The following is a 24,791-nucleotide window of genomic DNA, read 5'->3' on the forward strand; positions in this document are numbered from 1 at the left end:
CGTGAGCAAACAATTAGTTCCGCAGCGATATACTCTAAAACCATCTAACATTAGTGTCTTTCAAAATGTAGTGCAGTAAATAGTAAAATATAATATCATAATGTAACAAAAACTACTAGACCTGGCAACCCCGGTGACCGGAGGACGGGAGTGGAAACTAACTATAAGATGTTTCCAACTAATCATATTAAAGGCAACTATATGTTTCGGTATTGTATCACTAGTTTCTAGTTCGTCTAGTTTGTCTAGACATGACCAATAAAATTTAATATAAACAACACACTAAAGTAGCTTAAAATGTAATTTGGCTCCTTAAAACTGGTGTGAATGCGCCCCCCAGTGGTCAACAGGGTAAACACACACCACGAGACGAGGACCCGCCAAACATACACACACTCTTGTTAAACACATGACCGGCCTGCTAGCTGGCAAGTTTAGCTAGTGCTGCTGTCACATTGTAGTTGCAATCATGTTTGTGGCCCGTAGTATCTCAGCAGATCATAAAGATCTAATCCACGACGTGTCGTATGACTTTCACGGGCGGAGAATGGCGACTTGCTCGAGTGACCAGAGCGTCAAGGTAACTTAAGTGCGTGAAGTGTCCACAGATTTGACAATGTTAGCGTTAGCTGACACTGCTATATTGTTAACATCACCCGCAATATTAACCCCCTTAACACATAGATGCATTTACCCACTTTAATTTTCCACTATCTACTACTACTACTTAACGGTAGATTATGTACGTCTGCTGCTGGTTCGGACTCCCAGACCTTATTGGATTTAGCTCGTTTGCAAGCCATCGTGCCTGTAGCCACAAGCTACGGTAGCTGAGAGGAATCTGTAATGTAATAGCATTAGCATGTGTACTGTAAACACTACAGAGTAGTGCATGGATATGCAGTACATGTAAAACGTGCAACGTTATTTTAGGTTTACAGTATGCTATTGGGTTAACGTTAACAACTGTGTAATTCTACTGTTTTTATTACAAATATTGTCACTTTAGTAGTGTAAATCTTTGCTAACATTATTCCTGTTAGGTATGGGACAAAAGTGAAAATGGAGAGTGGCACTGCACAGCCAGCTGGAAGGTAAAACCACCCGCTATAACCAGCAAAGAAATTCCTGATAAACTGTAACTTTATCAGCTAGTATGCTTTGCATAACAGCATACTAGTACCATTAGCTTATTTTGCTTCACTATGTATTTACTATGCTTTGCCTCTTGTGAAGTGTTTACATACACTGATGAATGAAAGTTGGAATTTGGGATGAATGATTGTTTGGCATTGAGCGATTTGACAGAATCGGTTGTTTTCTGTTCTTTAGACACACAGTGGATCAGTGTGGAGAGTGACCTGGGCTCATCCGGAGTTCGGGCAGGTCCTAGCTTCCTGCTCCTTTGATAGGACAGCTGCCGTCTGGGAAGAGATTGTCGGGGAGTCCAATGACAAACAACGAGGGCTGAGCCACTGGGTTAGTGCTGCTGTAGCACCTATCTGAACTAGCAGGACAGGCATTAGACATATGGCGCCTCCATTCAGGAACATTTTGAACATCCTTTTTCCGGTTTAAAATTTTGTTTACTGTACTCTGTGGGGATCGTTTGACTAAGAGTTCGAGTAGAAAACATTCCAGCTACAGTAGGTGGTTTTACACTGACGTATCTTTTGAGGATGATACTAGACAGAGCTCTGACTATAGACCCTCACAGGCAGTAGCAGGAGGGACAGAATTTGTAATTGCCCAATCTACTTCATTGTTGAAATGTAGATGCTGCTGTAATTAAATATGCAAATCAAAAAAATATATAGAATGCCTTATTAGCTATCAAAATGTTATATGGTGAACAGAATATTCAAAATTAAACACGTGTCTCCCCCCACCATGCAAATTTGTGATAGTCGTTATGCTGTAGTTTTCTCTTTGATCTTTATAAAATATTTCCTGTCCTTCCGTTTTAGATCAAGAGAACCACACTAGTAGACAGTAGAACTTCAGTGACTGATGTGAAGTTTGCCCCTAAACACATGGGCCTGATGTTGACCACCTGCTCTGCGGACGGAGTGGTCAGGATATACGAGGCTCCTGATGTGATGAACCTGAGTCAGTGGTCCCTGCAGCACGAAATCTCCTGCAAGCTCAGTTGCAGCTGCATTTCATGGAATCCCTCCAGGTTAGAACACAGTTTGTTAATCTTTTAGACATTCTTTTTTTTTTTTGCATGCAAATGGTCAACAGATAAGATAAGTTATTCATTTATTTATTATGGAAAGTTATCCACTCTTAAGTTTTTGTGTGTGGCAACAAATATTTAAGACTCATTAGCTATTATGAAGGGGAAATAAGAGCCAGGTTTTTCAGTAAATGGGGTGACAGCCAGGTGTAAATTTGGTTTGTGGTCTGATATAACGTGTATACTGTAAGTAAGTTGGGTGTCAAAGTTGCACATAGTCAAAGGCCCAAAGTTTGAGCTGAACAAATGTTTAAATGCTCATTGTAATTAAAGACCTAAATTTATCAGTTAAATTGTGTTTATCTCCCTGTCATCCAGCTCTCGTGCCCATCCGCCAATGTTTGCAGTGGGGAGTGATGACGGCAATGTGACATATGGTGGCAAAGTGCAGATCTATGAGTACAATGAAAACACAAGGTAGGTAGTGATATGTATGTATACGTGTTGTAAATACAGCAATATTAATAGTAATGTAAGTCTTTTTTCTCCAATGTTATAAAGGAAATATGCTAAAGCGGAGACACTGATGACAGTCACTGACGCAGTCCATGACATTGCATTTGCTCCAAATCTGGGGAGATCGTTCCACGTTCTTGCCATCGCAACAAAAGATGTCCGGATTTTCAAGCTCGTTCCAATGAGGTGACGCGGATTCTTGTTTTCTCGTTATTCTGAAAGTTGTCGTATTAAAGTCTTATCCCATAAAGACAGTGTAGTCACTTTTATGCTACATTTCACATGTCGGTGACAAAATGAAAATCTTACATGATACAATGTTCAATCCATGTGACAGGAAAGAGAGCACTTCTACAGGACCCACCAAATTTGAGGTGCAGATTGTGGCTCAGTTTGACAACCATAACTCCCAAGTGTGGCGTGTGAGCTGGAACATCACCAGCACCCTGCTGGCCTCCTCCGGGGATGATGGATGTGTGCGCCTTTGGAAAGGTGATAGAACTAACTTAAACTTAAGTTTTTTTGTTTTGGTAAATTGAAGAGCAACATAGTAAAGGAGAGAGACAAGCAGGGAGACAATACAAAGCTCCTTTTTACAGCGCACACAGTGTGAAGTCAACAGATCCTCAAATGTTATGCTGTGAATTGGAAACAGCTTTTCAACTTTAGGCCTGGTGTCCTTTAGACATGAGACATCTGCATACTTCTAGGCGAATGTATTGTGGGAAATCGGGTCTGTAATCCTCTACTCAGATTAAGGTAACCAGGGACCTAAAAGATGAGAGAGAATACCACGTACCTGGTAGGAAAACCTCAAACCATGTGTACAACAATTTGGCAATTGTCCCTCAACTTTTTTTTGAATTGGGCCTGTATATGTTATAACTAATGTTGTACTCAATGTGCTTTTTCATATGCTTTATACTTGTGTGAAAGATACAAGTCAAGTCAAATCATTGCAGCTGTTTCACATCCCCAGGTTGACCATACATCAATCACAGTGCTTGGTGCCTGGTCTACAGAGAGCTGTTTAAGGGCTGTGTGAAGGGGCTATGAAGAACACTGTTTCTTCACTTATTTGAGCTGCCAGTATAGCTGATGGCAAAGCAGATGGCTGCTATCAAGAGCCCTTATTTTTATTCATGTCATCAGCTAACGTAGTAAGGGTAAAGTAATAAGTCGGCAACACAGGCAAAGTTCTCCTTGTTGGAGGTGTCCTTAAAAATTCATGGATCAGACATGTCCATGAATCATGTTGTGATTCTTGAAGTTTAGAGAAGGTCAAATGAAGTTCACCTCTAAAGGTTACAGTGTATTTTACGTGCATTCAGAAAGTCAGATAACCCTAACTTTGAATTTTTGCCTTCAATTGTCCTGTGACTCTAGTCTGTTATAGTGCCAGTCATAGTAATTTCACGTTACATTCTCCCAGTTACTATTTTCACTCACAGCTGTAATTGAAGTTTATAAGCAAAACTTTTATATACACACAACTCTAGTTTTTCAATTTAGTTACTGTTTTAAATGCAATTGTTGGATTGGGAAGGACTCATATTGGTCACTATTAAGGACTTTGATTATGATTGTTCACTAGAACTCATCAAAAAACATAGCATGTATCCATGAGGTCTAGCAAACCTGTTAGCAGACTTTTATGAAAAAGATTTATGTCATAATGGTCTTAGTGGGCCACATTGGTCTAACAATACCCTTTGTTGAGCTCTTTGAGAAATTATTTGTTGATCATATTACATATACAGAGTCAACTTTACCACCTGTGTTTCTCTGCAGCTAACTACATGGACAACTGGAAGTGCACAGGCATCCTGAAGGGAGACGGCAGCCCGCTAACCGGTTCATCTGGTCAGCCCACAGCCATGAGCACGATGGTGGGCTCATCTGTTCAAACCTCCCAGAACACACTAAATGGAATGTCCGCAGGAAGGTAGGTGGTGTGGTGCTTTTGTCGCCACTCACCCAGCCCCGACCTGAACTGACAACTTCTAACGCCTCACACTGACCAGGACTGCAGCTGCTCACTGACAACTTCCTGGGCCCACTCTGACCTAATGCTGCAGTTATGCAAAAAAAAAAAAAAGGAAAGCTTGGCTGCCAGCACACAGGTTATCACCATCAAGCCTGTGGAGTCCTATGTGTTGTGGTGTTCATTTAATATTTTGTTTCTTACTGGTGCATATTGATGAAAAGTAGATATGTGACTCTTGTTTTGAGTGCAAGAGTTGCTTTTGGATATACAGCAAAACCATTGGGTAGTAAATGTAAAAGCATTTTTTTTATTATTTAATTGGCTTCAGGCTACAGTGTTTAAACATTAAGATGAATATTTCAGTTGGAGGTAATTATTCTACACTGTTCTAAAAGTATATACTTGAGCAAATATTGTCAAACAGCTTGCTGAGCTGGAAAGCTTGAATGGACCTTATTAACCAGCTATAACAGAAGGTAATAATATGAAGCGTGAATAAGAATACAGCCATTGACAGCTTTTGAGTGAGTCTTTTGTAACTTTTGTAAGGCAAGTGAACATGTTGAATTCATGCACCGTTGGTCACTTCAGTACACTCAGGGCTTTTGTTGATACAGCCTTATTTAGTTTAGCTCTGGCTTTATGACTGTTGTCTTATTTCTTCACCGTGCTTTAGCATATACCATTATCCTATAAATGTCACTAGCTCTGCAAAGGTTACATGTGATTGCTTTAAAAACACGACTGTAAATGAGCAAATTGGAAGAGTCATATTTAGAGATTAAAAGTGCCAGTAAACACCCAGTGTTTGAGCCAACAATCAACTTGTCTTTATGTGGCTGTCATAATAACCTCTGACTTAACTAAAACCGTTTTACCTTTTTGTTTTGTAACTCACATTTCAGTCATCTCTATCGTGATTAACTTCATATATATTTACTTACTGTACTGTATCGTTCTGTTAATTCTTTAACTTAACAGCCAAATTAGACTTTTGTAATACAGTTTGTCACATGACTTTGCATAAAGATTTTCTTGCATTCCAGCTTGTTGAGTGTCATGGGGTTTGTTGACTTAATGTGGTATTATACTGCTTGTGGCATGCAGGAATGGCAAGAGAGCTCCCTTCGCCCTCCCCTGTGGCAGCTTACCTCTTTAAAGCCATACCAGCATCCTGCACATTACTAATGTGTCTGCTGAATCAGCTATTTGACCTTGTTAATACATTTAGAATGTGTGTATATCATATCTTGGTATGAGCTAATTTTGTCACAAAAGCATGCTTCTGTTGTTCACAGCTTCCATCTTGTTTTAATTGCAACATGTTTGCTAGTGGTTTGAAACTTTGAAGAGACACCTTTTAAAGAAAATAAATAAATAACCCCTTTATCACTACTCTGTCATCCTATTCATTTTTTCTTTCTAAAATGTACATGCATCTTTTCTCCTTTTAATTTCTCATTTCTACTTCCTTTTATGTTTCCTCTCTGTATTCCATTGTCATTGTCTTCCTCCTGTCTACGCGTTTGTCGTCTTTGTCTCCTTTCATGTTTTACTGTACGTTGCTTCAGGTATTTCTTTCCGCCTCTGGATCCTCCCAGAGCAGGGACCCGATACGGTCATCTGCTGCCTCCTTCCTCACTCATAGAGCACTGTGATGCTGAGCCCATTCAGCCTCTGCCAGCGACTCTTCCCCACAGACTGTCCTCCAGAGCACTGCTGCCGTTACAAGAGGCTGAAGGGCAGTAATATTAGGGTATTTTAAGTCGAGCAAGGAATGAGCCACAAAACTGTTATAATAAAAAGCTTTTTTTCCCGATTTTACTTTGTAATGTTTTATTATTCTGTGCATATATTAGAAAAGGGATGATGTCAAAGATTTTGTTAAATTTGCATTAAACTTATTTTGATATGTATTTTATTAGTGTAACATTCCGTCAATGCTAAAAACAAATGTTTTCAAGAAGTTTGTGATTTAAGTACTTGGCATTGCCTTTTAAAAACTTGCATGTGTGACCATATCAGATTAAGCTGCTAAGTATTAAATAGAACAGTGCACATAGAAGCCAGTAAACACTATAAGATATTAAAAGAATGTCATTACTCATTTTCCTTCACATACACAAAGAGGAACAAACCATAGCAATTCCAGAATGACTCACTTGCATGGGATATTGTTCTATGGGAATCATACAATGTGTAAGCTTTATCTTTCATTTATTTTGATAGGGAGGATAACATTTCAATGCGTGTCTCACATGCGCCTTCCGCCTCTGAAAAACCCGAATGCATGGGTTGCCAGTTCTCTCAGCTGGCAGCTGTCTGCTAACCCAAGCATTCTTGCAGCTGCTTGAACACATGATACAATCATCCCTTCACTTGGCCTGGAACTGACATGCTGTACATTTTAAGCTTGTTGCCCTTGAATCTGGCAGTTTTTGCTTGATTGGGGACCTAATATGGGGAACTCCATTACTACCTCTGCAGAAACTGGAGTGATTTATCAGTAGGCTATTATCCAAAGCGTTCCAAATAGCCACCAATTCAACAGATTGATGCGAACACCATCCTATCACAGTTAAGAATTCCGTCCTCTTAGTTTTATTGTCCAATCAAAGTCGTTTAAAGTAGTGACGTCCCGCTTCTATTGACGCTCACGCGGGCTTCCTGTCGTTTCCGGGCGCTGTTTGGTGTTCGAAACTGTTGCACGGTTTGTTTAAGTTGCTGGCTTTTAGGCAATAATGCGAAACAGCGCATTTGGGAACTTATGTTAACTTTGCCCTGCAGTCTGTGTTTGCCACTTTCTAAAGACACAAGTTGATTTGGAGAAGAAACTTCCGCCTGTGGAGGATTCAATGTGAGTTAAAGTCCAACTAACGTTTTTGATCAAACTTAACGTAAATGTTAGCTGGAAATTCACTCGTTTCCAATGGACCAGTCTTGAAAGGGGTTGGTTATGTTAGCAATCCACGTTAGCTAACTAGTCACCGTTAATGAATATTTGTCTGTAACGTGTATTCCTGCAAGACTTCTCTCTACTTACATCACAAAAATTAGGGTAATAAAATTTAGAATTCGTTGCCGAGTTTGACGACTCACTTGGTTTTTAGCTAGTAAGTTAGCCAAAGTTAGGAATCAGTTAAGCTAGCGTAATTAACGCTGGCTAATTGTTTTGTTTGTTTTGCTGTTAGGCCAACGTGTAAAATCCCCAAACAAACACCCCTAACACTATTTAAACAGCTACTATTCGCTACTGGTCTCACAGTTGTACGGTGGAATCAGAGGGATCATTTCTAAGTTGACACACATCTTAAATTGTGCAGTTTAAAGGTTATCAGTAACATCACATAAGTTATTGGATGTGTTTGAGTTGTCAGAGTGATAACTGGCCTGTTTTGCATTTTAGTTTAACTGAGGTTAAACAATACAGATGGGATTCACCTGAACTGAAGCCACATTCGGCTGTCAACTGTGCTCCATCCACAATCATGGCAGACAGTTTTTATAAGCTGGAAGACGAAGCCTTCCCCAGCTTCCTCTGCAAGTCTATGGACAGCACCAATGGTCGTGCCACACTGGGGAATGTGACATTAGGTTCAGGCCCAGGACTGCCAGTGGCTGCCTCTACAGTGGCTAAAATTAGACCAGAGTATGACAACAGGTGGGTGCTTGCTGCTGGTTTGGACAGATGTGATATGGATATGTTCTAATTTTTTTATGATAAATGGCCTGCAATTATATTGTTCTTTTCTAGAGGACCAGACAAAGCACTTTACAATGCTGTTTGTCTTTGATCTATTTACACGCTGATGATCGTAGGCTGCGTCCAAGGAACTGGCCTGACACACACACACACACACACACACACACACCAACTTAAGGGTCTTGCTGTGGATGCATTCTGATGGCTTTATTTATAGCTTTATTCATCATTTACTTTCTTTTCTTCTCATCCCACCGATAAGCCGATCATGTAGTTCAGCTGCAAAACACCAAGCGCATTAAAGTGTGCTTTGAAGGACTATTGAGGTGTACAGCTTTAGACAAAAAATCAGTACTGTGATGTTCGTTAAAATCTGACACAACATGATAGAACAGTCAGTGTTACAACATTGGAGCAAGCTTTCATGCTCCAGAATTTTAAATCAATTTTATTTTAAGTAAAATCCTTTTTTTTTTGGAAATGTACTTTTACTTTAGTATTATTTCTGTTAAATTAGCATTTAAATGCAATTAGGAAGTTATGGCATCCTAAAAAATATTAAGATGTTATAACTTGATATTTAAACATACTGCACTTCTTTGTTTCTAAAGCTTTTTACAAAGAACGGCACTTAGGATGTCAAACTTCAGCTGTTTAATTTTGCAGCACCAGAGCTCAGGGCTTACCCGTTTACTGTGTCTCTGAAAGCATTGCCGTGCACTTTTGCTTTACAGGGGAGATCCTGCTGAAGCATCGTACATGGAGGGCAAAGAGTTGCAGTGTGCCATCACACAGTCATCAGTGGGAGAACGACCCAAGTTTGCTCTCAGCTTTAAAGATGACTTGTAAGTACTGTATTCAGTATATATGCATGTAGATGTAATTGCAGATTTATACTGTTTGCACAAAAAAATATTGTTTTAGCAACTAGAATTGTTTTGTAATTATTAATTTTCTATTTAAATGTCATACTTGCAGTACTGGTAGAATTTTCGCAGTTTGATGTTTGTCACCTAAATTACAAGGAATTCCTGGAATTCCTTCCAGGAATTTGCAATGTTTGTAACAATTAATTCAATCGGTCCCTTGTGAATTCTTTCTAACCTTGAAATTTAAAACATCATGAAAACATCTCAACATGCATCACAAAAATGCGACAATCACAAAAAAGTCTCCAAAATCCTGGAAGGGCTGGATTTAATATCAAAATGTACCTTTGTCTTTATTATGTTGTAAGCACTTTTACAGTTATCCAAATTCAGTAGAATGACTTGTAATAACTAGGAAACCTTTTCCGAAAAGAATGCACTGTTAATGGAAAAATAATTCTGAACTTGAAAAATGTATCCAAATGGCTTTGTTTGTGTGTGTTTGTGTGTCATGTGGGAGAAGAAGTGTTTGTGACAGCTCAGAGGCTAATCACATGACCTGACCTGAGCTGTGTTTGTTACCATGACAACGGCAGCTTTCAAAATGTGAAAAAGCATTAGTCCTATTAACAAAATTAAAAAAACTGTGATTGGCAGAAGGCTTCACCGAACAGGGTGAAATACTTTGTTTGAAGATGTTCAATAGTGTGAATGCAAGTCAGTGATTTTGATACGGCTCTTGTTTGTGATTTGAGAAGCATTTCTGGACCTCAGTTACAATGGGGTCCAATGGGAGTTTCCGATGGCCCTCTCCGCTTCTGGCCAAACACTAAAAGAACTGCAAGTCCGATCACTAGTACACCAGAAAGTATTCACAGCCTTATTTCAAAATGGATCCAATTCATTATTTACTTCAAAATTGTACAAACAATACCGCATAATGACAACATGAAAGAAGTTTGTTTAAAATCTTTGCAAATTTCTTAAGAATAAAAAACCAAAAAGATCACATGTACATCAGTATTCACCCCCTTTGCTTAATACTTTGCTGAAGCACCTTTAACACCAATTACAGCCTCAAGTCTTTTTGAGTATGATGCTACAAGCTTGGTACAACTATTTTTGGGGAGTTTCTTCCATATTTCTTTGCAGTGCCTCTCAAGCTCCATCAGGTTGGATGATGAGCGTCGATGCACAGCCAATTTCAGATCTCTCCAGAGATGTTCAATCGGGTTCAAGTCTAGGCTCTGGCTGGTCCACTCAGGACATTCAGAGTTGTCCCGCAGCCACTCCTTTGTTATCCTGGCTATGTGCTTAGACTGGGGGGATGGTTCATCTTTCAGGCCTGTATGGGACAATGACCCTGAGGTCCAGATTGCTCTGGAACAGTTTTTCATCAAGGATGACTCTGTACATTGCTGCATTCATCTTTTCCTCAATCCTGACTAATCTCCCAGTTCCTGCCACTGAAAAACATCAGCATGATGCTGCCACCACCATGCTTTACTGTAGGGATGTATTGGCCAGGTGGTGAGCGGTGCCTGGTTTCCTCCAGACATGACACTTTCATTCAGGCCAAAGAGTTCAATCTGTGTTTCATAAGACCAAAGAATTTTGTTTCTCATGGTCTGAGAGTCTTTCAGGTGGGCTGTCATGTGCCTTTTACTGATGAGTGGTTCCTGTCTGGCCACTCTACCATACAGGCCTGATTGGTGGAGTGCTGCAGAGATGGTTGTTCTTCTGGAAGGTTCTCCTCTCTCCACAGAGAAATGCTGGAGCTCTTTCAGAGTGACCATCGGATTCTCGGTCACTTCCCTGATGATGCCCTTCTCTCTCGATCGCTCAGTTTGGCCCACGCTCTAGGAACAGTCCTGGTGGTTTCAAATCTCATTTACATATGCTGTGCTCATTACAGCAGAAATGTTTCTGTACCCTTCTCCAGATCTGTGCCTCAATAGAATCCTTTCTCTGAGGTATAAAGACAAAACGTTTCTACTCTGACACACACTGTTAACTGTGGGACCTTATATAGACAGGTGGATGCTTTTCTAAATCATGTCCAATCAGCTGATTTCCTGCAGGTGGACTCCAGTCAGGTTGTACCCTTATGTACAGCTGATTTTTTTTTTTTTTTTTTTTTTTTTCATTTGCGAAGATTTAAAAAAAAAACTTGCAGAAAAAAATTATTTTTTCAATTTTGGAATAAGGCTGTAACATAACAAAATGTGGAAAAAGTTAAGCACTGTTAATAGTTTCTGGAAGCACTATATGAGAGTTACATTTCCTGAAAGAACACAAAAATACCTACGTTTTATTCCATAATTTATTGAGGAAAGATTAAAGTTCACTCAATAAAAGAAGAATTTGGAAGTTATTAGTTGATCATAGTTGAAGTTAGTGCGTGTGATGTCACCCACTCTAGCTGGGCCAACGATCTGCAATACACACTAATGGAGAAGTTTAAAATTTATTAAAATGGATCTCAAACTAAAACTGCGTTGTATTTATTTATTTAAACCATAAGATATTAAAAAGCAGAATATGAAGCTGATGGCTGAAAGTCTTGTGGTTTGTTGAAAGTTTTAATGGTATCTTTAGGCTAAAGTATGCTTGACAAGTTAAAGCTAAGGGGGAGCTGAGTCTCTCCATTCATTTGAATGTGAACAAATTGGTAAAACAAAAAGAAGAATATTATAAAAAATATAAAACATATTAAAAAGCTGAATGAAAGGGCGCATACATAATAAGCTGATTGTTTGAACAGTGTTTCTAGCTTAACGTAGGGAGAGGTAGTTAAGTGCAAAAAATGTACGAAAGACGGAAATCAGAAGAAATATAATAATAATAATAATAATTAATAATAATATTTCATATGCTCCTAATGATTTACAACCTGTCAAACTTGATCACAGGGACAATGCTGATGACTTCATTGCAGCCCACCGACTTTCAAACATGCTGGTGAAGGTTAATCTGGATGAGAGTACATTTGGAAACAAAGACTCTATTCTGGGGCTGCTTCCCACACAGATGGGCTCGGATCATGGTCGGCCCACAGAACTAGGAACAGGTAAAAGATCCTGCTTCTGTCTAGTGGTAGAAGTAATAACATTATGTCCATCCTCACATTTTCGACTTGTGGAAGTTGCCTTTACCTTATATCAAATGTGCACATTTTGGTCTCTTTGATTTACAGTGAAGTAATTGCCGGTGTCAGAATGAAGGCATATTTTGTTAGACTGATACTAATGGACTTTTTGTTCTCCTTTGACAGAGCTATCAACAGGGCTTCTGACATTTGCCACATTTGGACCTAAAGATAATACAAATGCAAAGGTACAGTTTTAGAAGTTAAACAAGTTAAATTGCACTATATATTGTAGTTTTAGAGCTGTTATATGTTTAGACTGTCAGTTTAATTTGAGGTCTTTGTTAAAAAAATTGTGTTGTGCATGTAGGATTTACAGACATTTTTATGAATGAGTCGCCGACTTTTAGAGTCTTAAAGCACCCTAATAACTAACATACACATAAATTAAATTGTTAGGTTGAATGTTTGAGTGCAAATCCTCTGCAGTCACTAGACCTTTTTTAGATCATATTTTCCGCTTTACGCTGTGCAATGCAGTGACACCGTAATACTGGATTTCAGTAGTGTTTTCAACTTTTCCAGATGAATAAAATTACTGTATTTGTATAGTTACGAGCATAAACCTGCCTTATATTTCTCCTGTACACAGATTGCATTTCAGACAAACATGTGGTACCTCATGCATGTAAATGGAATTACTGTTATGAGCATTAGCTTTAAGTATTTGAATCTTACTAGCTTTAACTTACAGGATTTGTTGGTTACCTTTTTAAAGTAGAGCCAACAAAAGACAAAAAAAATTCCACCACTAAAGTGATTTATATTACAGCACAGCTAACATTATACATCATTTATGTTAATGTTTCTTACCTGTGGCGGGTGGGAAACATAATCAAAGTCCAGTTAAGAAGCATCAGTGGCACCTTCCACACTTACACGGGACAAAAAGGAGACAGTTTCCTCAGCATCTAAATGTTTACTTTCCCTTTCATATACATTCTCCTCTTTCTGTGGTGGGACAAAGTTGTTTCACAAAAAGTAAAATCATCAATAAATAAGAGTAAACCAGTACTTTTGGACGTCATACTTGCTTCACTGGCAGTGAAAGATCTTTGTAATTGAAATTGACAGATTTACAAATGCAAACTCCACGTTTGAAATCAAATTGTATCCATGTGTAAATGAACTAATGAAGGTTGAAATTTAAATTTACAGTGTACGCTTTAACCACATTTTGATTGTTTTACTTTGTGAGTTTAATGTAAATAGCCAAAATGATAAGTTGAGACTCTATCCAAATACTTATTTCAAGTTGCAGTTTTAGAATTTTTATTTTCGTGCTAACATACCAAATGTCCAGTAAAATTGTTTTTCTTTTCCTGGGTGATCCATAAATGCTCAGACCTTTCCGGCTACAGCTGCAGAAGACAATGTTCAGAGTGAGGGAATGGACAGTGACCATTTCAGTGGCAGTAACTCCAGCTTCCTGGCAAATGAGCATCTCATGTCTGTCGACAGTATTAATAGTGATATCACAGGTATGATCATTCTTTGTCTTCAGATTTTTAACCCTGCGCTGTATTACATGCTTGCTTTATAGACTTTATACAATATTTTAAATTCTAGGTATAGTCTTTGTCATTGTTTAATATAAGAAATTTTGAACGCTCTAAAACAAATACCTCTAATATATAAACTAATAATAAATAAACAAATAAATAAAAAATAATAATAACAAAATAAAACATGGAGTAAAAGTATGGGGAAACGCATTGGAACAACACAAAAAAACCCAGTCGTACTACATGCAAAGTAAAAATCAGTTAGTGTGTTGAGGATTTGAATGGCTGTTTGAAAAAAGCTGTTAATAAGTCTGGTGGTTCGTGCTGCTATAGACCTGTACCACCTCTCCGAGGGCAGACGTTCAACTTGGTGATATGCAGGGTGTGTGTGGTCCTTGATAATATTTACTGCTCTGGTGTGATACTGGTTGTTTGCCAGTTCCTGTAAGCAAGGGAGGGAACAGCCGATGATGATCTGTGCTGTGTTGGTGATTTTCTGCAGGGCTTTTTTATCTGCTGCTGAGCAATCTTGTAGCATTCAATGAGGCAGTATTTTAGGATGCTCTCAATAGCAGAACGGCAAAATGCCAGCAGCAGCAGCTGGAACAGGTTATTCCTCCGCAGCATCCTGAGAAAATGCAGATGCTGTTGCACCTTCTTTACTATGTATGTGGTGTTTGTAGACCAGGAAAGGTTGTCAGTAATGTGAGTTCCAAGAAATTTGAAACTGCGTACCAATTCCACGTGGTCTCCATGGATGAGAATTGGAGAGAGGTCAGTTTTCCTTTTCCCGAAGTCTAGGACAAGTTCTCTCTTTCTTTGTGTTGAGTTTTATTATTTTTAAGTATATTCATTTTATGAGTTATGATTATTTATAGAACACCACTCTGAGATTCTGGATGTCCTCTCGGTAGGCAGACTCATCACCCCATGAGATGAGATAAATTAGTGTTGTCATTTGCAATTTTAACAATGTATTTTGAGGGGTGAAGTGGTGTGCAGTCATGGGTATAGAGACAGTAAAGGAATGGACTCGGCACACGGCCCTGGGGGAGCCAGTGATGAGTGTGACAGTAGAGGAAAGATGAGGGCCGAGCCTAACAGTCTGAGGGCGGTTAGTGAGAAAGAACAGAGATGAGTCTGGAGGCTGTGACGGAGCAGTTTGATCAGTATGTCTGGTATGATGGTATTAAAGTCAGAACTGTAATCCACAAAGAGCATGCGTACGCAAGACCCCTTGTGTTCTAGGTGCTGTGGTGCCAGGTGGAGAGCAATGGATATTGCCTCCTCCGTCGATCTGTGGCTGGGAGACTAGCCCTTATTTGCCTCAGTATCACTCTCTCAAAGCACTTTGTGACAGTAGATGTAAGATTGATGAGCCTATAGTCATTCAGGCCAATTACAATCAGTTTTTTTTGGGCAGCATCATGGGCCCTAAGAAGTGTGTGGACTTCACTAGTCATCCAAGATTTCCGATTTGGGAAGACCCGGATACAATTATTTTACCGTGACATTGTCAGTGCAACTTGCTAAGTAAAATAGAACAGTGTGTGTGTATACCTGCAGGTTTTGATCTTTAAACAGATCCCATTCAGTTTGTGCAAAACAGCTTTCCAATTGAGGGAGAGCTCATCGGGCCAGATGTTAACAGTCCTTGTTGTGAGCTTTGACTAAGAGTAGAGATATGTGGTCTGACAAGGTTTTAATGTCTGGTGAGCAAAAGCTGTCAATTTTGGTGTTCTGGGAGCGCCAATCCTTGTATACAAAAACACAAAGGCACCTCTGGTCTTACCGGAGTCCCCATTTCAATCCTGACAATATAGCGTGCGGTCTGCTAGCTGTAGGGCCACATCAGGAATATCCGCATTAAGCCAGGATTCGGTGATTATAAGTACACAGCAGTCTCGTATGTAACTGTTAGCCTCAAGCAGTAGCTCTATGACATCCATTTTGTGTAAAATGGACCTGGCATTGGAGAGGAAGGGGCTCAGGAGTGGTGGTTTATGAGGATGTTTCCTCAACATGGTGATTAAACCTGCTCGGTAAATCGTGTCGCCTGCAACCGTGGTGCAGGAAGGTAGAGCGGTTGTCCACCACTCTTGCGGTTGTTGGTTAAATTCCCAGCTCCTCGTGTCACATGTTGAAGGTGTCCTTGAGCAAGACACTGAACCCCAACTTTGTTGCTCCTGGTGAGTGTTGGCCTGCTGCATAGCAGCTCCCCCATCGGTGTGTGAGTGTTGTGTGGTTGTGAGTGTGAATGGGTGAATAACAATCAGTGTAAAGCGCTTTGAGGCCAATAAATAGAAAAGCGCTGTATAAGTGCAGACCATTTAAATGGCTCAGTAAATGGCCACTTATATAGGGTTTTTATCCAAAGCGCTTTACAATGTTGATACACACACACACACACACACACACACACACACACACACACACACACACACACACACACACAAAAACCAATGGTGGTGGCTGCCTTGCAAGGTGCTCACCTGACCCACCGGGAGCAACTTGAGCGGCCCAAGGACAATTCGACATGTAGCTGTTGTTCAGCGACTTTGTATCTTTTGTACCTTTTAATGTAGCTGGGAATTGAACCACTGACACTGTGCTCCTTCGAACACTGCCTTACCAGCTGAGCTACACCCCTGCGTTCGGCAGCCCCACTTCTGCTTCCTTTCAGCCGGTGTCATCTGTAGGAGCTGATAACAATCCATGGTGAAACAGATTGTCTTGCAATTTCAGTGGTGATGACATGAGTCCAGTGAAATTCAAAGCTCAGCAAAAAATACACACAGCATACACACAAAATAAAGCACCAAAGCACCATGAGAACTAAGAGCCGCTGCACTACTGTGCGTCGCCATCTTATTCTGGACATAAATGTAGATTTCCGCCATGTTTCAATTACATTTGTCAAGTGATAGCTGTTTGTCTCCTAGATGATGACATTGATTTGAACAACCTGCCTGATGATGAACTAGAGGTGTACTTCAATAAACTGGTTCCTCCTGCCATGCAGAGAGGCCAAGTGGAAGGCCAGGAGATTCCTGCAACAGTAAGACTGATCTTCTATTTCAAATGAGAAACAAAGTGGACAAAATCTACTGACCTGATCTCTTAATATACATGGGCACATACAGTGCAGTTTACATTGACTTATGTTGAAATTATTATGTTTACATCAACATATTATAAATGTTTCTTCTGTCGCAGTGTAGAAAGAGTGCTCCCAGTCTCAAGGGGATGTACATGCAAATGCTACATCAAGTCTTAATTGGTTAAAGTAACTTACACTGATCAGGTATAACATTATGACCACCTGTGCAATTTCATGCAATCCAATACAGTGGCTTTGCCATGAATTCTTAATATACAATGTTATAATTTCTCAGTTTTCAGGTTGAAACTGTCAGAAAAGTGATAATTATAAAATGTGTTTATTATTGTGGTTCTAATGCTTTGGCCACCTCATTCATTAAAAAAAGTTTGGCCAAAACATTAGATCCATCCCTTCATATATAACACTCTAGTACGGCTCTACTACCCACTTAGACCTCAGTAATAAAAACATAGTAGAATTATAATCAGATAACCTAAAAACTGAGAAATTAACCTTGTAAAAGTAAAATCCATAGCAGAGATACTGTAATGGATTGTATTAAATTGAACATGCAGTCATAATGTTATGTCTGAATGGTGTATGATTTTACTGGTATTTAATTAACCAGTTTGATTTTATTTAATTTCATTGACATGGACTGTTTTGTGTTGCTGGTGTTCAGTAGAGCCAGAACCGAATAGGTGCACATTTCTTAATAATTATGATCAGGTGAGCACTACTACAAATGTCCCATGTGCTGCTTTAACTCATAAAGGAAACAGTTTAAACTGCTTGAAGAAAAATTCTATTTTCAAGTAGGGCTGTGCAATATGAAAAACAGTTATCTTAATATGATTTTATTTTTTATATATAGTGCTAATAGTGTTTTGCTCCAGAAACTGTCTCTGGCACGATGGCAAGAGGATGATAGAGATTATGCATGCACACACACGTTTATGTATTTCTCTTGCTGCATATTTGGTGGGTAAATTTCATGTAAAGTTCAAATGAAACAAAGTGATTATTAATAAGATGTATTCATTGCACACAAATAATTTCCCCAGTATGTCTCAGTGTGGGCCTCAATTAAAGCCCTGTGGGATGTTGCTCTTGTAACCGGCTGTTTATGCTGATGGCATATATGATGGCATTGTATTCCTACCTTTCAAGATTATGTCCCTTATGAAAGACTATGTGTAACAGTGGTTTTTTCATAAATATTGCTCATCAAAAAACTGAATTATAAAACATTCTAAGATTCAAACTTAAACATCCCATCAGTATAATTTTCGCTCATGCATGAACTTTAACATGTATATTGTCTGCATTGTAAATATTACATGCATCCAATTTCAGGTCTATGCATCTGTCTGACGTGAGTGTGTCTCATCTCTCACACACACACACACACACACACACACACACACACACACACACACACACCTGCACACCGAAGTGGCCATGGAGAAGCCATCAAGAGAAATGTTCACTTCAGTTGTATACATACAAAGTCCGTCCTGCAGGGTTGTTTGGAGGTGGCCATGCTTATTATTGTTTTAGAACATAACTGCTGTGTAACAATCAGAAAAGAACATTTGATTTATGGATTTGTACCTGCTAACGTCACTTTCTTTCTACATATGCTCATTATGTTATTCTACTGTTGCTCTCTGTCTCAACGAACTGTGGAGGATGGGGAAAATTAAATGTTGCATTCATTGACAGCAACTGACAAATCATACAGCTTTTAATTAGTCAACAACTTCGATCTCCATAGTAGGGCTCGTTTGAAGCTAAGTCTCCTTCTGCCAACAAGAGTGTAAACAATGGCACATACAATGGAACGTAGCAAGATTACTAGTATATCGTCATATTGTACAGCCCAATAATTAAAATTCAATGATTGCTTTTTGTAAAGCTTTTCTTCTTCTTTTTTTTTGTTCTGTATCATTTAATAATATTGCGTACCATTACTTCAGGAGCACTTCCAAATGCCTGATGTGCGTTTGGCTGCTACGGGTATGGATTCCTGCCCTGCGAGTGATGAAGACACAGAAGATGAGCTGGAGTCTGCAAGAAAGAACTGTAATGCTATAAGGATGCAGCCGCTGCCAAGCACCTCCAGACAACTGGTCAGAAATAGAAATAACATTGTTTCAAGATTTTATATTATTGTTCTTAATATTTGAAATGCATAATTAATATTTTGCCATTGATCTGCATTAGTTACTCATAATGACTAATTGAAAAAAAGCTTTTTCTAGAGATTGTTTTAAAAACTAAAATTTCTCATTTGCAAGTCTTCATTTTCATGTGACACTTCAAGTTGTGGTCAGATGCATTGTGCTTGCTTGAATTGCTATTTACATATTACTATCACATGACTATTCAAACTATCCTTGACTACTCATGTTGAGTTGAACTCTGGCTGTGTTTTCCCCTTGTTGTAGTACTCAGTAGCAGTAGCAGGGACTTGTAGACTAGTCACAATTGAGGGATGGGTGAACACAACCAGATACAGAGAGGCCCTGCTACAGAGTGCAGGTGAACTGAGACTTCATCTTTCACCTTAAGAGTCAGTTTACATGCACTTAAATAACCAGGTTACAGTCATCCTTCTTAGGAAAGCTTAATTCTTTACTGTCATGTAAAAGATTAATATAGTTTTCCGTCATGCTTAATCCCCTATGGGTTAGGGAAGTCTCATATCCCAGGTAGAACTGTCCTGGAGAATGCTCATTTCCCTACCATGTATCTGCATAACCAGATTTTTGGCACATGTGCATAGCAAAAGGCTCCAGACAACGCAAGCAGTAGAATGAATGAAACAATTAATGAAACTCTTTTGTCTTTCTATGACTGTCACTCTGCAGTGGCATTAGTACTATAATAATAATACTACAATTATATTACAGCTTCCTGCCTACCTCGTTGCTAATGAGTTGGAAAAACACGAGTCATAGTAACTCTAATATCTGGAATAAATACATCTCAGTTGTCTACAACTAGAGAATGACAAGGTATGCATGGCAACCATGATCCTTGAAATGCTTAAGCTCTAACACCTGAGCTCTAATTGGCTCAGGTGTTGAATGTACAGGTGTTGAATGCACAGGCACACAGCCTGTTGCAGTTGCTCTCCTTTTAATTTATTCTTCCTTTTTTGTATTTTTAGTGTAGTATTTTAGTATAGTAAAGTATCCAGTTTAATGTGTAAAGATTAGCCTGGAGGAGTTTTTAGAGTTTCTTTTTTTTTATCATTGTGCTACTGCTTCAAGCTATGACCAACACGCAACAGTTGTGGAGAGACCAACATGGAGAGATGTTAGCCAATTATTAGAATTGCAGAAAGGCATGATGAAGACAACAACTACAACAAACTGTCTGTACCTGAGGCCTTGGAGACTGCCAAGCAAAGGCTCACAGCCCTGGCTCCCCGGCGGAAGAGGTACACCAGAGAAGTTGAAACCAGCAAAATAAACAGGATGTTCTCCACTGAGCCATCCAAGGTGTACTCCCAGTGGCAGGGTAAAACAATGAGAGCAGACCCACCAAGGCTGGAGACTAAAGAATACTGGAAAGGCATAGGGGAGAACAACAATGCCCAGTTGCTGGTGGACTTTAGAACAGACCACAGGAACCTTCCTGAACAAGATCCAGTAACCATCACAATGACAGACATCATAGAGAGGGTCTCAACTATGAAGAGATGGACAGCAGTAGGCCCTGACATGATCCATGCCTACCTGTTAAAGAAGCTAACCTTACTCCATGAGTGCCTGGCAGAACAAATGAACAAGCCACTAGTGGATGGGATCCACACTGAATGGTTAACTGTATGCTAGGACTGAATGAGACATCACTCACTGATCCATAACACCAAGATGGTGGACAAAGTACAGGCGATTAACCCCTACGCCGACGGCTGGCACAATAAGCTGGCCAAAAGAGGAGATATGGGAATGCTGTTTTACCCCAAATCCAGCATTCTGAGACTGTACACTAAGCAGAAGGCAGGGGGGCGATGATAAGTGAGTGTCAGAGCCACTATCCAGGATGAAATGACAAATATCCATGAATACATCAGGAAGATGTCCCCGTTTGATGACGTGCTTACTGAACACCCTAGGCAGCAGAAACCAGAGTGGCAAGGGAGGCAGGTATCCTCATGGAAGGACAAACACGTGCACTGTATGTACCACCGTTAGAGCCTGCTCCTGTGCTCCTTCTAAGTACAAGATCAATAGAGGCTGGGATCTACCATACCAGACAGGACACCAAGTGCAGGCTGTGCAAAGATGCCCCTGAGACAATCGAGCACATAAGATGCTAGCAGGCAGGGCATACGGAAAGCCATAACCGAGTGGCTGGCGTAACTTACTGAAACATCTGTGCCGAGTACGGGCTGGAAGTCCCAAAATCAAAATAGGAGACAACACCAAAGGTGTGGTGGAGAATGACAGAGCTAAGGTCCTGTGGGGACTTCCTGATACAGAATGACAAACAGTTAATGGCCAACCAACCCGACATGGTAGTTGTGGACTAACAGAAGATAAAGGCTGTGGTGGTAGATGTCACAATCCCAAGTGATAGCAACATCAGGAAGAAGGAACACGAGAAACACGAGAAATACCAATGTTTGAAAAGGGAGTTGGAAATGATGTGGAAGATGAAGGCACAACGGGTCCCTGTAGTTCTAGGAACACTGGGAGAGTGGCACCAGCAGATGCCAGGAACAACATCTAAGATCTGTCCTGAAGTGTGCAGTCCTAGGAACAGCTAAGATACTGTGCAGGACCCTCATGCTCTCAGGCCTTTGGTAGAAGAACCGAGCCTGAAGGAAGGAATAAGACTGCCTCAAAAGAAGGGGGAAATATGTGTAACTGCTTCTTTACACAAACATTAAATTTAAAAAAATGTATCAAATATTTTCACTTAGTGAAAATGGGTTATAGAGTGTTGATGATTCCTATCTTTCAATCCCTGTATCTGTTATTTTGAGCACATTTTCTAAAGAAATCTAAAATTTGAAACAAAGTATTGAATAACAGTTATGTTTCTGCAGGTTGGAGAGAGTAATCGTCCCAGTTTCAGACCAGGTTTAGAGGGAGGTAGTTCTGATGATGAGTCTTTCAGTGCTCGTGGTGGGCCATCTCTGTCTGGCATTGAACACAGACGATCTGCTGAGGGACAAGTTATCAACCCTCCTGTCACAGGTGCAGCATGTTCAATATCTAATTTATGCTTGTTTTAGCTCTCTGGACGTTTTTTCTGATGTACAGTGGCAGTTTCAACAATGCATTCAACAAATAGTTGTTTCTTGGTAGATCTGTCTTGTCATTTATCTCAAACCTTTTGATCACTGCCTGTTTTGTGTGTTTGTGAAACTCAAGGGGATGGAGGAGGTGGGGATGGGAGCAGTGGAAGTGAGGAAAGCGGAAATGATGGGGGAGTTTCGACCATCCCCCTTCCATTGACTAATGTCCTGACTACCTATGATGTCCTTCGTGGACTAGGGGTTGTGGGTAGCAGTGCTGCTGTTGAAGATGAAGTTGGTGACCCGAATAATGTGGCAGAACATGGAAGGAACAGCTTTTCCAGACATCCTGAGGTGAGGCTAAATTCAGCACTTGGACTGGCATATATGTAACTAATGACCTCAGGAATGCCTGCATTGCATGTACTGAGCAACAAAAAGTTCTTTAATTTTTATTTCTTGCATCAGCAAGGGTTTAAGCATAATATTTTTGAGATTTCATATGCCATTTTAAATGTATTGAGGACTTAACTTTTTGTACAACTGTCCTACTTTATCATTACTTTAGTAATGTTTTTGTTGACTTGTTCTATATTTTTCACTCTTACAACTACAGACTTTTTTTTTTTTTTTTTTTTAAAGATCAGCTTGTTCTACAATATTTTGCAGATGGGTGACCGTGTGGCACCTGTGGGAACAGGGAAGACCAGCTCCTCTTTGGCGGTATCACTGGGATCCCAACGGCTTTCTCCTGTGAACCGAAGCATGGTCCTCGACCGACAGGACACACTGGTTAGTACAGATGCATGACAAATTTGATTTAACTGACAAACCAATTGAGGGTTTTAATTAGACTTTCATTGTCTGTATTTATTTTGTTAGATTTTGCTTTCTTCATGACTAATTGGCATAGACTCTACGCAGGCCATTCTGTTTTATACTGGGGACTATTAACACCATTGTTTAGTTTGTTTTAATACAAATCCTCTGTTCTCTTACTACTTGAATCAGGTGAGAAACCAGTTGGCTTAATTGTTGCATTAACAAGTGTGTGCCCCACTACACAGCGAAAACAAACAATATTGAAGTAAATACTGCTTAGGAATAATGTAAAAATGAACTTTTAAGGTTCTGTTTGTCCATATGTTTCTAATGGGATTCCAGGAGGCAATGAAAAGCACAGAGTCTGGGCCCTCTGCAGAGCGACTGTTAGTGTACCTGAGGAGTGAATCTGGGCTAAGAAAACATCCGGACTCCTTAAACCTAACAGTCTCCCACCTTCAAGGCACCCAGGGGAGCTTCCACCTTTCCCAGGTACCATGGATGGCAGAGGCTTTGCAAAGACTAAAATACTTATTGTTATTCATAAAGAAGGTATCTGTGATAATTACCAGATAATAGATCCTGATAATATAAAGTTTTACAAGAGTGTGATACTTACAATTACAATTAATTGAACTGAAATTATTTCAATATATGACAATTTAAAAAGAATTTGAGAAGTAAAACGCAAGTTTGAATAATTATGCATCCCTACCTACTTTGTTGACCTGTCTTACCTCAGATGTTGCTCCAAGAACGGGATGACAATGGTAATACGGATGAAGATGATGATGATGAAGTAGATCAACCTGATGGTGCCAGGCCCTCTTTGGGCTTAAGAGGAGGGCCCTGTGGTGATGCGACTGCTGCAGAGGCCTCCGGGAGTACAAGTGAGGACGACAAAAATCCTCTTTCCCCCTCACTGGAACCAAAGTATTTCTCCCAGAGCTTTTACCAGGAACAAGAAGATTCAGATGATGGGTGGAGCAATTTCCCAGACAACCTGGACCTTGAGTTTCAACAAGGCAAGCTGTCTGTTATTTTGGTGTTTTTTTTTTTTTTGTTGTTTGTTACAACTGTTAAATCAGAAGTTAACCGAGGTTGATACTAGGCACTCAAACTTAATACATGCCTGTGCATGGTGTAAAATCTTCGCAACATTACTTTTCTCTTCAGGTGCCAATGCCACTCACAAGGTGGTCTACCAAAATGAAGAAGGACAGTGGGTGACAGACCTGGCATATTATTCATCCTTCCAGAAAGAGGTTGATGAGAAGACATCAGAATGTGCTGGGCAATTTCAGACGGAGGACTTTGTTCCTGCTTGTATGCAACATTTATGCTCAGCTCTCTTGTAATAGTAAGACTGTTCTTTTTTTGTTTAAAATACAAGTATAAATTGAGACTTTTGGACCCTTGCCATCTTTCACAGGTGATGCTATGGAAAAGATTGTTAAAGATCAGGAAGAGTTTGAAAAAGAGCACCAGTTTATGCAGGTATACAACATCTGCTTATATTGCCTCTTTCCTCCTATTATGTTTTTAAAACTTTATTTCTCCCTCTGCTTATTGTAATCAACTGAACATAAATAATTTATTGTATTGTTTTACTGCCATATTGTAAGATGACTCATTAGCACATTGAAAACAGTACTACTTTAACTGTAATGAACAGCCTCTTCTTATATTCTAACTATCACTG

The 24,791-nt window shown here is 39.7% G+C and overlaps 2 protein-coding genes across 4 annotated transcripts in view; both read left to right on the forward strand.

The window, feature by feature from the left end:
- Positions 1-368: 368 nt before the first annotated feature.
- Positions 369-6,501, forward strand: seh1l (SEH1-like (S. cerevisiae)). The gene is made up of 9 exons (XM_067509329.1): positions 369-580; positions 1,044-1,094; positions 1,333-1,479; positions 1,968-2,179; positions 2,558-2,656; positions 2,741-2,881; positions 3,033-3,187; positions 4,487-4,640; positions 6,254-6,501. The coding sequence occupies exons 1-9, from the start codon at positions 470-472 to the stop codon at positions 6,429-6,431; spliced, it is 1,248 nt and encodes a 415-aa protein (XP_067365430.1). The 5' UTR covers positions 369-469; the 3' UTR covers positions 6,432-6,501.
- Positions 6,502-7,346: 845 nt separating this feature from the next.
- Positions 7,347-24,791, forward strand: part of cep192 (centrosomal protein 192) — a 40,395-nt gene continuing 22,950 nt past the window's right edge. For 2 of the 3 annotated variants that reach the window (XM_067509325.1, XM_067509327.1), the window contains exons 1-15: positions 7,347-7,539; positions 8,089-8,343; positions 9,120-9,230; positions 12,167-12,324; positions 12,529-12,590; positions 13,748-13,883; positions 16,850-16,965; positions 18,990-19,142; positions 22,076-22,226; positions 22,404-22,621; positions 22,910-23,059; positions 23,432-23,581; positions 23,832-24,114; positions 24,266-24,415; positions 24,522-24,586. In XM_067509325.1, coding sequence (XP_067365426.1) covers positions 8,171-8,343; positions 9,120-9,230; positions 12,167-12,324; positions 12,529-12,590; positions 13,748-13,883; positions 16,850-16,965; positions 18,990-19,142; positions 22,076-22,226; positions 22,404-22,621; positions 22,910-23,059; positions 23,432-23,581; positions 23,832-24,114; positions 24,266-24,415; positions 24,522-24,586 — 2,076 coding nt within the window. In that variant the 5' untranslated portion in view covers positions 7,347-7,539; positions 8,089-8,170. The remainder of the gene's footprint in view (positions 7,540-8,088; positions 8,344-9,119; positions 9,231-12,166; positions 12,325-12,528; positions 12,591-13,747; positions 13,884-16,849; positions 16,966-18,989; positions 19,143-22,075; positions 22,227-22,403; positions 22,622-22,909; positions 23,060-23,431; positions 23,582-23,831; positions 24,115-24,265; positions 24,416-24,521; positions 24,587-24,791) is intronic. The other variant, XM_067509326.1, reaches the window with a different exon arrangement.

The sequence above is a fragment of the Channa argus genome, chromosome 7 (assembly GCF_033026475.1).
Source record: "Channa argus isolate prfri chromosome 7, Channa argus male v1.0, whole genome shotgun sequence".
In the NCBI taxonomy this organism is placed as follows: domain Eukaryota; kingdom Metazoa; phylum Chordata; class Actinopteri; order Anabantiformes; family Channidae; genus Channa; species Channa argus.

What these genes read in the sequence shown, in the direction of transcription:
- seh1l (XM_067509329.1), top strand. Translation starts at nt 470, where the DNA reads ATGTTTGTGGCCCGTAGTATCTCAGCAGATCATAAAGATCTAATCCAC. An exon ending in ATTTCATGGAATCCCTCCAG is followed by an intron (nt 2,180 to 2,557) that starts GTTAGAACACAG and finishes CCTGTCATCCAG; the next exon opens with CTCTCGTGCCCATCCGCCAA. An exon ending in ATGTGTGCGCCTTTGGAAAG is followed by an intron (nt 3,188 to 4,486) that starts GTGATAGAACTA and finishes GTTTCTCTGCAG; the next exon opens with CTAACTACATGGACAACTGG.